Raw genomic sequence first — 15,380 nt, 5'->3', positions numbered from 1 at the left:
CATTGCATTAAAATGTATATTGAGACCTTAATCTATTGAAAAACATTTGCAAGCGGCTTTATACAAATTGGAATATTGCCCTGTAAACCCTCTGTTGTTTGCTTTTGTTGGCTTCATTTTCCTGGAACTCGGTTGGGATGGCAACAGATAGTAGTCGGGTCCTCAGAGGGGGTTATTTGGGTGACATTGTTGCAGATTGGCACCAATGAATGGATGGGGGGGCTCCCTAAAGACTCGGGGTTCACATCTTTTATGCTGACAGTGAAAGGAGTTTGCAGGCTAGGAGCAATCTGTTCCCGGGGCTGGGGTTTTTCTTGCTCGGTTCATTTATGCGTTCCAGCCATTGAGTGGGATGCTGCATGCCAATGACCTCGCACAAAAGTAATCTAAGGGACTAAATAGAATGTCATAGAAAACACTTAGCTGAAGTAGGACATTTTTTTTTCTAGGGCATCAGTAACTCCCCAAATGTTCTTCTCACAGTTACATTGAAATTAACCACACAGGTTTTTTGTTTTTTTTGGGTCTGTCATCATTTTATGTTGCTTTTGTTGTCCCAATTCTTTAGACCAATTTATATATTTCCTTCACTTTTTATTTCATGTGGGTGGAATCAATCACAATACTTATGTATGTAATGATCAGCCCAAGATCATTTTGAGTGGTTTTCCACTGGGTGCTGTCTTAGGTATATTTAGTTTCTAAAAAGGTTATAAAAAATCTTTGTTCTTAAAGGGGAAATCCTTTGGTTTGCATTAACAATGTATCCAATAGATCATGTAATATGTACTCTATTTTGACAATGTAATGTTAAATCCTCTCTCATTTAATAATGTTTTGAGAAGATTTTTATCGACAATTACGAACTTTTAGGGGCGCTTCCATTTTCGCGAGTCACATGACCTACGTGTGCAGATGTGACGTGTTACGTGCCATTCCAAACGCTCCATTACATGGGATATCATTATGCCCAGCACTGATTTCTTGGATTTATCCTCATCTGATGGAAAAATAGCAGTATCGGTTGATCGGGAAGACGGAGGAATACTTCCATACACAGCCGTGAGCAACTTGGTTGATTGGGAAGATGGAGGAATACTTCCATACACAGCTGTGAGTGGCACAACCGTGACTGGCACAGCCGTGAGCAGCTTGGCCACTCGGTTGATCAGGAAGACTGGGGAATACTTTCATACACAGCCGTGAGCACCGCTATGGAAGTATTCCTCCGTCTTCCCGATCAAGCGATAGTGCTATTTCTTCATCAGATGCGGATAAATCCGTGAAATCAGCGCTGGGGATAAATGGTGTCCCATGTAATCAAGCCTTTGTTTGCGGCACGGTGCACGTAGGTCATGTGACTTGCGAAAATGGCAGCGCCCCTGAAAATTCGTAATTGTTGATAAAAATCTTCTCAAAACACGGATTTAACATCACATTGTCAAAATAGAGTACATATTACATGACCTATTGGATACATTGTTAATGCAAACAAGTGGATTTCCTCATTAAAAACCCCATATTGTCTTCATTTTTCACTTGCTAAAGAGGAAATGTGTGCACATACTACAACAGTATTTTCTCAATGGATAGCAATACATTTGCCTGTGTCCTCTATGACTGCTACTACTTCCTGTGGTTTTCCCCTCAATTGCCTACTGACAACCCCCTCGGTTGTCTTATGACAGTCATGAAGACGTGGGCCTCCGTGCAATTCACAAATACACTAAATTTAATTGTGTGCCTTGCTTATTAGCTCATTAAGGATACGGAGGCACCAACGGAGAAGGAATGTCCTGTTGGAGCCATTTGATATATCAACTTCATGTAAAACTTGAGCCGGAAGCCATTACACTACTTGTAGGAAGTGAATAGAATATAGTGTAGATGTAACAGCTTCCAGTTTGTGACGTGCCATTTGCCACTGATATAAGGCAGTGTGTTGGATTGGGTGACTCCTCTTCCTGTCTTGGACCAATGATATCTGAACTTTGTTGACTCACTTAATGGGTCACGGCCATTGCTATAATGTTTATAACACAGGGTTATTAGTAGTTCACATTGCATGTGCGTGAATGTGCACAGCAGCTGTGTTTGCACTTCTGCAGAACAAATTGAATCTCTTAGAATTAGTGGGAACTTTGTTGTTCCGATGTCATGCTCCACTCACTAGACACCTTAAGTACAGTTGCACAGTGAAACGATATCCAGCACAAATCTTCTGGTTTACAAAGGTACTAATACTCACTTTTTATTGACACTTGCAGAGAGGTGTTCATTTTCCCTGTTCTGTTATTGTGATTGGTGTAGAATTGCAAAGCATTAAACTGAGCACAAGACCTCATATTTAGGTAACCTTTTGTGACTTAAAAAAGGCACATTTTTTATCCAAATAACAAAGACAATTTGATTTTGTTGTATTAAAACCAATACAATACCCCCTTTTTATTGATCCATAATGGTACAGAATTTAAGCAGTGTACATTTTTTTTAATACATACAGGTTAAAAAAAAATGTAAAGCTCAGTTCAAATGAAAATTGAATTGAGAATTTGACAAGTTGCATTGAGAGAGAGAGAGATTATTTTACAACTTGAAAGTAATTTTCTTAAATTGCTGTCTTAAAGGTGTAATGCAGCTGGATTTTACATTACCATTTCAGAGAATACGCCAAAATATTGAGTATATTGCCACCACTGCTCCAAGTAAAAAGATGTGGGAAAGTCATAGTTTACGGTGGTGTAGAAATGCACTAAAAGCTTTTTCTAATACTTTGCTTACCTTACTTGACTTCATAGTATTCAAAATATTAGCAACCACAGGAATTTTGGAACTTTTAAAATTGTGCTTTTGTAACTAATGTTATGTTTGTAATCTTTGTCCTTGCAGGTGTCATTTAACGTGAGTATTGAGGCGCGGAGCTGTCCACTTCGCGGCACCGACCACAGTTTCACTATCAAGCCGGTGGGCTTTAAGGACCGCCTGGAGGTCGCCATTGAGTACCAGTGCGAATGCGGCTGCACCCGGGCAGCCCAAATCAATAGCACCATCTGCAGCTCCATTGGTAACTCTGTCCATCAATAACATTAGGAAGTCTTTAGAACGATTTCATCATCTTTATTTTGTCACCCCAACCCACCCCCACTAAAAAAAAAAATGAAAACTGCAGTGATTCCCAGTGTGCTGTGGGAAATATCAGTGTTAAAATGTTTTTTATGTGGTATGTTGTATGATGTACATAAATAATAAATGCCGTTATGTAGGCCTACTGAAAATGTATATATAATGTAATAACATACATAGTACCAAATAGAAAAATCACTATCTCCCTTAAATTCTTTTCCCCAGAAACCATTAAAAATAGAAGTACTTGTTCTACATGTTCGTATTCCCAAATTCTTTATATAAAGTCCACGATTACGTTGTACATTGAATATAAAGATATGCTGAATTAGTACTATACAGTATGTACATTATGTATTCTAAATGTATGGTAGTTGAGTAGTAGTTGAGCGATTGGAATATCGTGTTTGTCCCGGCAGGCACGTACAAGTGCGGGAGCTGCCAGTGCGAGTTGGGCTACCTTGGCGACCGCTGCGAGTGCCAGGAGAGTGAGGCAAGCAGCATCCACCCGGGCGCCTGCCGCGAGGCCGAAAGCAAGCAGGTGTGCAGCGGCCGCGGCGAGTGTAGCTGCAACCAGTGCCTGTGCTACGAGTCTGAGTTCGGCAAGATCTATGGCAGCTTCTGCCAATGCGATGACTTCTCGTGCGCTCGACACAAAGGCATTCTGTGCTCAGGTAACAACACTGACCACTGTCTAGGTAGTACAGTATCACCTTGATTTATGAGTTAAATTTGCTGCCTAACCAAGCTCTTAACTTAATTTATTTCTATATCAAACCAATTCTCCTTTATTCTCGTGTTGCTAGCGTTATTTAACATTGTTTCTTTCATCTCCATTTAAGGTGTCCTGTTTTTTTTTAGGTGATTCTTGAATGCACCTCATATAATGTCATAGTAAAAGTATGTGTCTCCTTATTTCCTGAAGTTGCTACTATTACTTGTACCAATTTGTCTGTACAGTATTCATTCACATTTATTAGTGTGTGTGATTGCCAACAGGGGAATTTGTTAACTTAAACCATTTCTGTAAAATACTATTACATGTAATTGTTTCCCTATGTGTTGTCACTACAGCTTTTGCTATCGTTATTAAGACTAGCATGCTAGCTAATACTGCTGATGTCCATGTTGAACAATATAATAACTGCATACAGTTATGTAACATGGGTTCAAGATTGTGCACATGGTAGATGCACGCTGTTGATGCTTTATGATCCTCTTCATTTTAAGGGCTTTGCCACAATCGTGTGGCATCTATATGCAATAACAAATACTTCTGAGAGGGGCAGGGGAGGAGATCAATTACTGCTGGATTTTCGTTAGTTCACCACCTTAAATCACTCAATGGCTCTCTGCTAATTAGCAGTAGTAGTGGTAATGCTATCAAAAATACTGTTACCAAGACCCTTCATTTTTCTACTTTCATGGCACTCAATTTATTGCCTTCATTTGGTTGGCAGATGGCAACCACGTATTGATGCAGATTAATGCACCAACAGAAATGATGTGGATCACTACCGATCATGAACTGGGCTGTACTATTATCACAGCTATTGAAAAGACTTTCCTTACTGAAGCAAAAATGTAAGTTAACTCTTTTGCCTCCAAAGAGGAAAAGTGTGCCAGTCCCCATTTTTAAGAACAAAGGCGATGTTCAGAACTATGGAAACTACAAAGGAATAAAGATGATGATTCATACAATGAAGTTATAGAAAAGAGTAGTGGAGGCTAGACTCAGGACAGAAGTAAGTATCTGGAAGCAACAGTATGGTTTCATGCCTAGAAAGAGTACCACAGATGCACTATTTGCCTTGAGGATGCTCGTGGAAAAGTACAGAGAAAGTCAGAAGGAGCTACATTGTATCTTTGTAGACCTAGAGAAAGCCTATGACAGAGTACCAAGAGAGGAACTCTGGCACTGCATGCGCAAGTCTTGTGTGGCGGAGAAATATGTTACAATAATACAGGACATGTATGAGGGCAGCAGAACAGCGGTGAGATGTGCAGTTGATGTGTCAGAAGAATTTAAGGTGGAGGTGGGACTGCATCAGGGTTCCACGCTGACCCCCTTCCTGTTTGCGGTAGTAATGTATTGACTGACAGACGAGGTTTGATTGGAATCCCCTTGGACCAGATGACAATATCGCAGATGATATTGTGATTTGCAGTGAAAGCAGGGAGCAGGCGGAGGAACAATTAGAAAGAAGGAGGCACACACTGGAAAAGAGAGGAATGAAGATTAGCCAAAGTCAAACACAATACATGAATGTCAGGGGCGGAAGAGGAAGAGTGAAGCTCCAGCGAGAAGAGATAGTGTGGGTGGACGACTTCAAATACTTGGGGTCAACAATACAGAGCAGTGGAGAGTGTGTTAAGGAAGTGAAGAAACTGGTCCAAGCGGGGTGGAACAATTGGCGGAAGGTAGAAGTTTGTTGTCTATATGACAGAAGAGTATCTACCAGGATGAAGGGCAAGGTTTATAAAACAGTGGTGACGCCAACCATGATGTACGGATTAAAGAACGTGGCACTGAAGAAACAACAGGAAGAAGAACTTGAGGTAGCAGAAATTAAGAACCTGAGGTTCTCGCTTGGTGTGAGCAGGTGGGATAGGATTAGAAATGAGCTCATTAGAGGGACAGCCAAAGTTGGATGTTTTGGAGACAAGGTTAGAGAGAGCAGACTATGATGGTTTGGACATGTTCAGAGGCAAGAGAGTGAGTATATTGGTAGAAGGGTGCTGAGGATGGAGCTGTCAGGCAAAAGAGCGAGAGGAAGACCAAAGAAAAGGTTGATGGATGTTGTGAGGGAGGACATGAGGACAGTGGGTGTTAGAGAGGAGGATGCACGAGATAGGCTTAGGTGGAAAAAGGTGACACGCTGTGGCGACCCCTAACGGGACAAGCCGAAAGAAAGAGAAGAAGAAGCCACCAAAAGTGCAGAACTGGCTGAGGCATGTGAACAGTCTTTCAGATCATTAACTGCATACTGTAGTATGGAGTCTTAACTAGTTATAAACAATCTCCACAATATTCAAGTTATTTCCTGAGGTGAATGACAGCGTATTTAAGGCACTTAAGGTCCAGCCGACTCTGACATGGTCATGTAAAGGGACCTACATGATAAGTTAGTTCCTTCTATTAGCCACGATTCTAGCCATTTGGTGCAATTGTTCCATTAACTTGGGACTGCCTAGGCCACTGTTTGCAGAAACATGGTAATACACTAGCTGGTTGTATTGTAATGTATTTGTTTATGTTTCATTTGTATTGATATCAGCACGTTTTAAAATTATTAGGTGGCAGATTTGTCTTTTTTGATCAAGGTCCTTTAATCAGCGTCCATTTTCCATCATGCACTACAGTTCAGTTAAGTTAGCATTTTTCATAAAGGGTCCCAAAACATCTCACACTTGCGGCTTAATTTTGGTGTTGTTAACAAAATATCGTGGCCATTTTGAGGATTACTTTTCATACCACCCGCTGGAAACGCTAACCTGATTAGGGGGCATTGATGTGTACAGTTCCGCTTATAATACGCACTTGGTGGAAAGGCAGCTTCAACAAAAACTTCTCTCTGGATGGACCAAATTGGCTGAAAGTGTTGTGTTCCCAGAACATTCAGGGTTCCCCAGCAAAACCTCCTGGCCCGAGGCGAGGCCACCGGGTTACTCCAAAGCCACAGAAGGGGCTCTGTGGCAGTCCTGAGATGCACAATGCCCATCTCTGTTTATGTACACCCAACTAGTGTTTGGTTTAATATGTGCAAACTAGGCCCGACATACTGAGCACACTGATGTTTGTGCCAGTCATTAAATGTTAACAGTCCAATACATCTTCGTCTTCTTCTTCTCCACACTTCTACTGGTTACCCAGGAAGGAGCCTTAATGAGATTGTAATTATAGCAAACACTACATGTTCATCTTTCCACATGTGCCTTAGTGTGAATGAATCTTGGTGGGAAAGAGCCTTTGTGTTTGGTGTTGTACAATATGCAATTTTGTTACATATTTGATGATGTTTTCATTGTAGGTTGAAAACAGTCTGTTGCAGATTTGTGTGTCCCCCTAAAAGGATATAAAGGAAACGGAAAGAACGTGGTAAAACCTTCATTAAAATTATAATAGTTTGACATTGGTGTTTGCAAAGTCACTGATTGAACAATGTGACTGGCCTCTATGTGCTCGGTGATTGACTGGCTACCAGTCCTTGGTGTTGTTTCCCATTCACTCAGTCATCAGAAATGGGCTTAAGCTTCCCATCACCCTGAACAAGAAATTAGATGACTGGACATTGTTTGTGAATGTATTGAAAAAACAAAACAAGCAACTTCCTCTCTACTACATGGGAAATTTTTTTCAGCTGTGATAGCCTCCACCATATCCAATGAGGGCAAACACTTATACAAAAGGTTGAGTGGATTTTGTTCCGATTTAAATGCGTTTGGAAATCATAAAAAATCCACAATTGATATTGAGCAAAACCTAAAAAAATATAATCCTATGTAACATGTTCAGATGTACAGTATCTATCTATTCTATGTCAGAGTTTAAGCCTCGGGTGCTCTTAAATTTGAATTCATAATTTATGCTTACTTAAAAGCTTTTTGCGCTTTAGAGGTTTGACATTTGTGATGTAACAATATTCCCAACACATTTTCCTTTAATGCCACAAAGTACATCTTTGTCTATATTTGGAATTTAAAAGAATTGGCTATGGGTTTACTAGACGTTTTATAGTCGTGTTTTATATTTGATGTATTCCTGTTGGAGACATAATCATCATTTCAAGACTGTGACCTCTTTGGTATCAGTGTTGGATGACCTTCTGTGTCTGAATGTTCCAGTAATCTTATCCTCACATCTTCATTGGCGTCTCTCTGTGTGTTTGCGCCTGCTTCTGTCTATCTGCAGTGTGGTGAGGTCGTTTAACCATAATGTCATTTCATCCACAAATCAGTACATCCATGAATGTCACTCAAGACCGCTCGTATGCATGTTTCCCCTTGTTTTTTTCCTTTAAGTTTTTGCCAGCTCGACTTGAAATCATTCACACTTGAGGTTGACTTCACTTCTATTGAGAGGTTATTCAATTTGTGTACAGCTAAAAGACGTTTTGTCATGTTTGCTTTGGACTCTTTGATGGACAATTTGACCACAGAAGCGTTTTTGCTTTAAACATCACGGTAGACCTCAGCTTCACATTTGATAAGTTTGCTTTTCAGGTTGTGTGTGTTGTGACGAAGACTACTACCACATGACTGTATCATTCATTCTGTTAATTACAGATCCTTTTTTTTTCCTGGGGGTTGGCCATCTGTTTCGGTGAACCTTTATTTACATGTTTCTGTATTCTTGTAGGAGATTGAAACCCATGTTGCTCTAGCTAGTCTATTTCAAGAAGTAGTTCCTGTTTCGCCAACATTGGTGCTGACTGTGCATAACTCAGCATTCAATAGTTTGCAGATTCTTAAAATAGCACGCCTCCTGTAGTTACGTCACCCCACGTGTGCTAACCTCAGACAAACAACTAGCAAAAATGGTGGCGCAGGAAGAAAATACTAGAGCGAAACTGTCTGATTTACCAGCTGATTTCTCACTCGCATTCTTAGCTAACAGTGAAATATCGTTGAAAAGCAGACAGCAGGGCTTCAAGTATTTCAGCAAGGGGTATTTCAATGGTATTTACATGCATATCGACGGAGAAACCATTGATATTAGCGCGAGATCTTTCCGGAGTCAGAGGAAGACCGAGAAGACACGTAATATAATATATTATAACCCAAAGACGAATTTGTCATTGACAGTTTCCTATTTTCGTGTTACCTATCACACTTGTGTGCAGAATCTGTATGTGTATCTGTATAGCCGTTTGTGAACCGCCGTATGAAAGAAAAGAAGAAGGCGAGGCTTGATTTACGAGTTGTTTCTCTCGTTTTCTTTGTGTAACGTCACGCGCTCCCCTCAATAATTATTCTTGAATTAGTGCCGAACCTACGTAAGTCCCGACCGAATACAACAATCACTACTTTAGTGTCCTCAAACATCCTTCCTTCAGTCTTGGTGTCTCGGTGCATGTCGAAGGCTTTTAGGACTGCTAGTCCGGTTTAGCTGAGCTCACCGCCAACAAAGAGACACGTTTGTGCAGTCAGATCATCGCAAAGTATCGCTCAACACATATCAAGTGTGTCAATCATTCACACGTAGCTATGTTATGCAAGCGAAGAACTGCTAATTCATTTATATGAGACATGTATTGAAAATCAAATATAGGGCTTACCTTCGTGCAAACATATCTGTTCCGGTTGATTTTAGATGGATTCAGTTGATCATACGATCTTCCACAAAGTTTGATCCATCGAAGACATTTTTCGTACTCGGTCTTCTGTTCCGGTTGATATTAGATGGATACAGTTGATGATGCGGTCTTCCACAAAGTTTGATCCATCGAAGACATTTTTCGTACTCGGTCTTCGGTTTTGGAAAGGGTACGAATTGAACTCCATTAACTAGCCTCTCAGAATACCTGTCGTCACTATTACAAAGTCCATGACTACACCTCTTAACCATATCTATTGTTAAAGAACCCAAATACGCGATAAAACGCTAACAAAAGCTATACTGGACCATGCAACGTTGTCTGAGGGAACTGCGGGTGCAAAAAGGGGCGTGGTTTATGCAGATCTCTGCCCTCTGATTGGTCAGCGACGCGGACGACGCAATTTCTACAGAGGGGTTAATTACAATTGCCATTCTTTGCACGCATGTTGTGTGTGTTAGTGCGTGTGCATGTGTGGGTGGGTGTGTGTGTGTCCCATATAGAGTGGTGCCTTGAGATACAAATTTAATTCGTCCTGTGACTGCGCTCTTACCTAAAGTTGCTCTTATGTCAAAGTGGATTTCCCCATTGAAATTAATGTAAATGCCATTAATCTGCTCCAGCCATCACAATGCCTCCCCATTTTTTTTCCACATCTTTAAATGAGAAGTGTATTTTTAAATAACAAATATTGTATTGTATAAAAACATTAAAGAAAGTAACTGCTTTTATAAAGTGTACTGACCTTGGAGATGAGACAACATTTGATAAGATACTGGTGGAGGTTGAGGGTGCAGAAGGCAGATGGAGGATGTTTGTGGAGGAGGTGGTTTCCCAGTCATTTTCGCTCAGTCTCTTCATGTCACTCGATCGGTGAACATAATTGGAATAAGTTTTTCTTACACCTTTGCTGAAGTTAATTTACATCATTTCACTTTGCTACTTAGTGCTTAGCAATTGCTTTCTTTTTGGCCGCATGGTTGAAAATTCACTTGTACTAAATACAAAATAACATATTGCAAGCTCAGCTCCACAGAGATGCTACCGAGCCGAGGCGCACATACGTAAAGACCGAGTGGAGCTCAAAAAGTTGAGCATCGGCATCTTAACGATTGCGGCGCCATCTACCGAAACTCATTCGTATGTCAAAAGCTGGCTCGCAAGACAAAGCAAAAAATTGACCCGGCAGTGGATCATATCTCAAAAAACTCATGTAAAGTTTCTCGTATCTCAAGGTACCACTGTACAGTAAATAGGAACATATTGTATCTGTTTTTGTTCTCAACTACTCTGTTTGGTCGATGTGAGAAATTGCTTATTTGAAAAAATCTAAACCATGGGGTGAGTCACACATTTTCCATCAGTAGCATTTCAGTTCCTTTGAGAATTTGTTATATTATTGAAGTACCATGATTCCCGCCCTACAGAGCGCACCTGGTTACAAGCCTCACCCAGTACATTTTTAAAGGAAATACTATTTGGTACATACATCGGCCACAGCCGTGTAAAAGCCGCAAGTACCCACATTGAAACCGACATTGAAACACAAGATATTTACAAAGACTGTACACAGAGAGTTTAATGCTAGCGCCGCTGTGCTAATACTATCACCGCCACGCTAACAGGGCCAGTTAAAAAAAAACATACTGGTAAAAATCACTGAGACAAGGCAGTAACACGCTAGCGCAGCTCTAACAGGGCCGGACCTGTAAAAGTTACTTCCTCAGCACATATATTCCACCGATCTCACTCTTACTTTTTCCACTCGAGTGCCCCCTTACGGCCGTTAGAAGAAAATGCACAAATTAGCCGCATCACTACATGATCCTCAGGGTTGAAAGCGTGTGAAAAAAGTCACGGTTTATAAACTGGAAATTACGGTACTCAAGAGACCGGGTCACAATATTAGGTACACCTAGACAATGTCACTTTCTGGATGTTATCCTCATCAGTGTTTTTACAGAGAATAACTGCCATACTCCCTACGAAAGCTAAAAATTGCCAGGTCTACATCGGGTTCATGGTTCCTTCACACAACTGAATTCAGTCCCTGAGGTCAAATTCATTTACCGTCTCCTCTTTTCATTGCGACGTGAATTGACTTGACTGTGACAGGCAAAATCCTTCGGCATGGCTGTGGAAAAGCTGAGTGCCTCAGCCATATCCCACCTCATTGCAACGGCTCATAACATTGATAGGAAACCTAATCCTTTTTACCGCCTGGACGCCAAAAGAGAGACGAACAGAACTGAACTGTTTGTTGAACATGCGTCTCCGGCCAGGTGTGCAGATTCCCAACTGAAGGGACGTGTGTAGCAGGTTTTTGGGTGGTTCTTTGGCCTGCAGCCATGAATGATGATCATTTTTACTCCCAGGCTGCTGACTCGTGTTTTTTTACTCAGTAGCTGTCAGTCATAAATAATTAAGCAGTAGAGTGTCTGCGAGGGATGATTAGAAACCGGGAAGTCAATTTTGATAGGGTTTCGCTTTAGCCTGTGGAGTCACTCACATTTGTAAAAATGTACGGGTGTGCCCACAGATATAAAGTTGCGGGTGTGTGTTCTGTTTGTAATTATGAGTGCACCCCGTTAAGAGCCGAGGGGGGCGGTTTCAGGTAAGCTAGGAAGTAGAAGTAGGCTGAGCAGCAGCTCCATGTGCTTCCTTGTTAAAAAAAAGAAAGAAAGAAAAAAAAAAAAAAAAGTTTGTGGTTCACTACACTGGATCGGTTTTCATGTGCGCTGACAGTGGGCGACAAGTGGCGCAGTTTGGAGACAACATTGGTCAAGACTGCACAAAATAAGCGACGTCTTTCAATACCTATATGTTTCCACTCGTAACGAATTTTATGCGCGTGATTTTTTTTGTGCTCGACTTGCGAGTGCGATGGCACGCGGGCGCATACGTGCCTGTCAAATCACAGTGACTGCTGTGTGATTATTTTTTTAATTGATGTACTGCACTCTATGCCACTGCTGTAGTAATATTGCCCCAAGAATGTGTTTGGCGCTGTAGTGTCACTTACCATAGTTTACGTCGTGTACTGCTTTTGAGAGCAGTGATTGACTTGACTAAGCCATCAGAAGTTCTGCCGGTTGCAGCAAAACCTTTATTTACTTTATGACATTGCCAAATACTGGCCCGGCATACATGGTACAGATTTGTCAATGAAGTTAAGTCCTTATCCTGGATTAGGACCTTTTTGATCTAGTAATTATTTTCATGATACAGAATTGCACAAGCTGCAGACTTCAGAGGCGGTTAAACACTGTTTACAGTTTGCGTTTGATATTGGCAGCAGTGTCAAGTTGATCACGCTGTTTACTGTAACAAAAATGGTTCAGGTCAAACTTCCTGATCCTTCTAATTGCGACCACTGCTAGTTTAAGTTTTGCAAGCTGTTCATTTTGGAAGGTTTCAGTTCTTTTTCGACACAGAGGAGACTAAATGTTTTTTCCCCATCGCTACCAATGTAGTGTCATGAGTCATGGTATGTCTCGACTCGCGCAATTTTAAAAGACAAACTATATAGGCACTATTATTGCTGCAACCACATTTTAAACCACAGATAAATGGACGCCCCTCTTGACAGCAGACCCCACCAAGGTCAAAGTTGCTTTTCAATTGTATGTTTTCCCTTGCCGCTCATTCCCATTCTCCACATAATTGACATGGAAGTATTTTTTTTTGGCGTAACTTTTTTCTGTAGTTGAAATTAATTAATGAAAACCTCACTCGTGGTAGTGTCAAACGTGGAATTTTCCACCCATAATTTGTCGTCTCCTTATCACAACTGGAGGAAAACATTCCAACTTTTGGCTGTGGAAGATGATAAGTGATCATTGTTTATAGTATAATAATGTCAGGGTAAACATTTAATTATCGGTTCATGACTATATTTGCTCTTGTGATAAAAGCCTTAAGCAGCAGTAGTTTGTTGGCTAAGAGAAATCTTTTCTTCATGTTTTGTCTTGTGGTTGCTGACTGTCACTTTGTTGGGCAGTTTCCACCGTTGTCTTGATTAACTTGAAGTGTGTGTGAGACCTACACCCTGTCCACTACTGTGATACTCTTTCCAGTAGCTGCTTAATTGCAGGTTTTTGTCTCTTCTTAAATCTTCTGCTCAAAGGCTAAATGAGCCACCCTCCCTATGCCAGACCATACACCTCGGCCACAGCCGCCCGGGTCATTAAGTGTGTTTTTTATTCACTTTTTTCACTGAGTCGTTTTCGTCATGCTCACCACGGGACAGCTACATCCTAGTAGATCAGCTTCATTTTCCTCTCCCAGAAAGACAATCTGTCTGAAGACTCCAACTCACGAGGCGATACAAGCCCCAAGGACACTGAACCACAATGAGCCGTCACTTTGGAAAATGATCAATAGCAGCTCTTTTTGGAGTCGGCGGTTGGAATACATTGTTTGGACTTTACTCATGGATAGTTTTGTTACCTCTTTTTTGTACATATGAGTATGTTGCGTATGTGCGCCCACACAAAATCTCTAACGTAATATACACTCGTGATTTCACAGATACTGGAGAAATGTCTTGGTAAGGGATAGTTCCTTCCAGACTGGAGATGGACAGCACCAATAACTGTTTTCTATTAAGTTGACCACCAAAATGAAGAAAACAAAAAAGCTTCATCGAAACTAAAACTGCATCATGGATCTTGGGTTATGATGGACATTTTGTGTTAACATGCAACATTTGGCCAGTTTGTCATTTGTCCTTGTTGACTATATTGGGAAGCATTTATATGACTTTTAATGAATAGGGAATTGTTAAACTCTGCCTTTACAAATATTATCCATTTTGATGGGACGCGCTCTAAGGATCACCTGATGTTCTTTAATAAAATTACAAATGATGACATGTAGAATTTATTTGAGGCCTGCTGGGATGTCCCACAGGAAATTTGAAGCAGTTCACATTTCATCCTCCCTTAGGACACAAAATCCACTCGTACTTTAAAATTATTTAATAGTATATAATTTCTCTGCGGGATTTTTTTTTTTTTATAACTTGAGTTTCATCTTGATTTTTAGAAATATGTTCAATGCCTCATATTGCAACATTGCATATTTGAAAATCTTTTTATCCACACAAGAGCACCACAGTTGCCAGAAGGCTCATTCAAGTTTTTGACCTGCCCCTGCGATACGTAATTCACTCAACCCACTACATTAAAAGGCCTTACACCTCTAGCTTTGTGTCAAACAATACCTGAACATGTTTAATTTGAGTCTTTTAGAAGATGCTGGAACTTTCGATGGAAATGTGGCTATAGTTCATCAAACTAAAATGACCCGCGAGCAGTTTATTTTTAGGGGAGGGGGGACTGTAAATGACACTGGAACAAGTTCCATGCAATTCAAACACACAATGGTCCTCCAAATGTTCCTAGAAGGGTTAAGTTCATGCTATCAAAATGTCTTTTTTAAATGAAATCCCCTCGGTGCTGCACGTCAGTAGATGCTCATTTTACAAGTTGGCAAATTTGCACTTAACAACACAGTGAGCCAGACACTAAAAATATCTCGGAATCTCATTTCCTCTTCATTTAGTCTCCAAATATTGACTTAAGCTCCTTTGAATTTGATGTTACAATCCCGCTTGTCACCAGGCAGAAAAATACAGCAGCGCGTTAGTAGGCATGAAAGCTGCACTTCTTGTGCTGGCACGTTTTACTGGGGGGAAATACTTTTGGATCCCATAATTGTGGCTTTGGTGATCCAACACAGTGTGTATACTGTCTATCGTATATGGTAAAAGCAGCGTGAAGCCTTCTGAGTTGGGAGGTTCAGCGCCAAATTGCATTAAAAACTGGTGGAAAAGGAGCTTTCTCAGCTCTTGTCAAATACTAGCAACTTTTTTTCTACTAAACTAATTAATTAACCAAACTAAACTAACACTAAACCTGTTGCAAAGATTTGGTCACA

General features: G+C 40.7%; 1 protein-coding gene across 1 annotated transcript in view; it reads left to right on the top strand.

Moving 5' to 3' along the window:
* The window catches only part of itgb5 (integrin, beta 5), a 47,285-nt gene that overhangs the window by 17,577 nt on the left and 14,328 nt on the right, over nucleotides 1–15,380 (top strand). The window contains exons 10-11 of the mRNA XM_061840963.1: nucleotides 2,890–3,064; nucleotides 3,543–3,797. Coding sequence (XP_061696947.1) covers nucleotides 2,890–3,064; nucleotides 3,543–3,797 — 430 coding nt within the window. The remainder of the gene's footprint in view (nucleotides 1–2,889; nucleotides 3,065–3,542; nucleotides 3,798–15,380) is intronic.

The sequence above is a fragment of the Syngnathoides biaculeatus genome, chromosome 14 (genome assembly GCF_019802595.1).
Source record: "Syngnathoides biaculeatus isolate LvHL_M chromosome 14, ASM1980259v1, whole genome shotgun sequence".
Lineage (NCBI taxonomy): Eukaryota > Metazoa > Chordata > Actinopteri > Syngnathiformes > Syngnathidae > Syngnathoides > Syngnathoides biaculeatus.
This window is presented reverse-complemented; position numbering and strand designations above follow the sequence as displayed.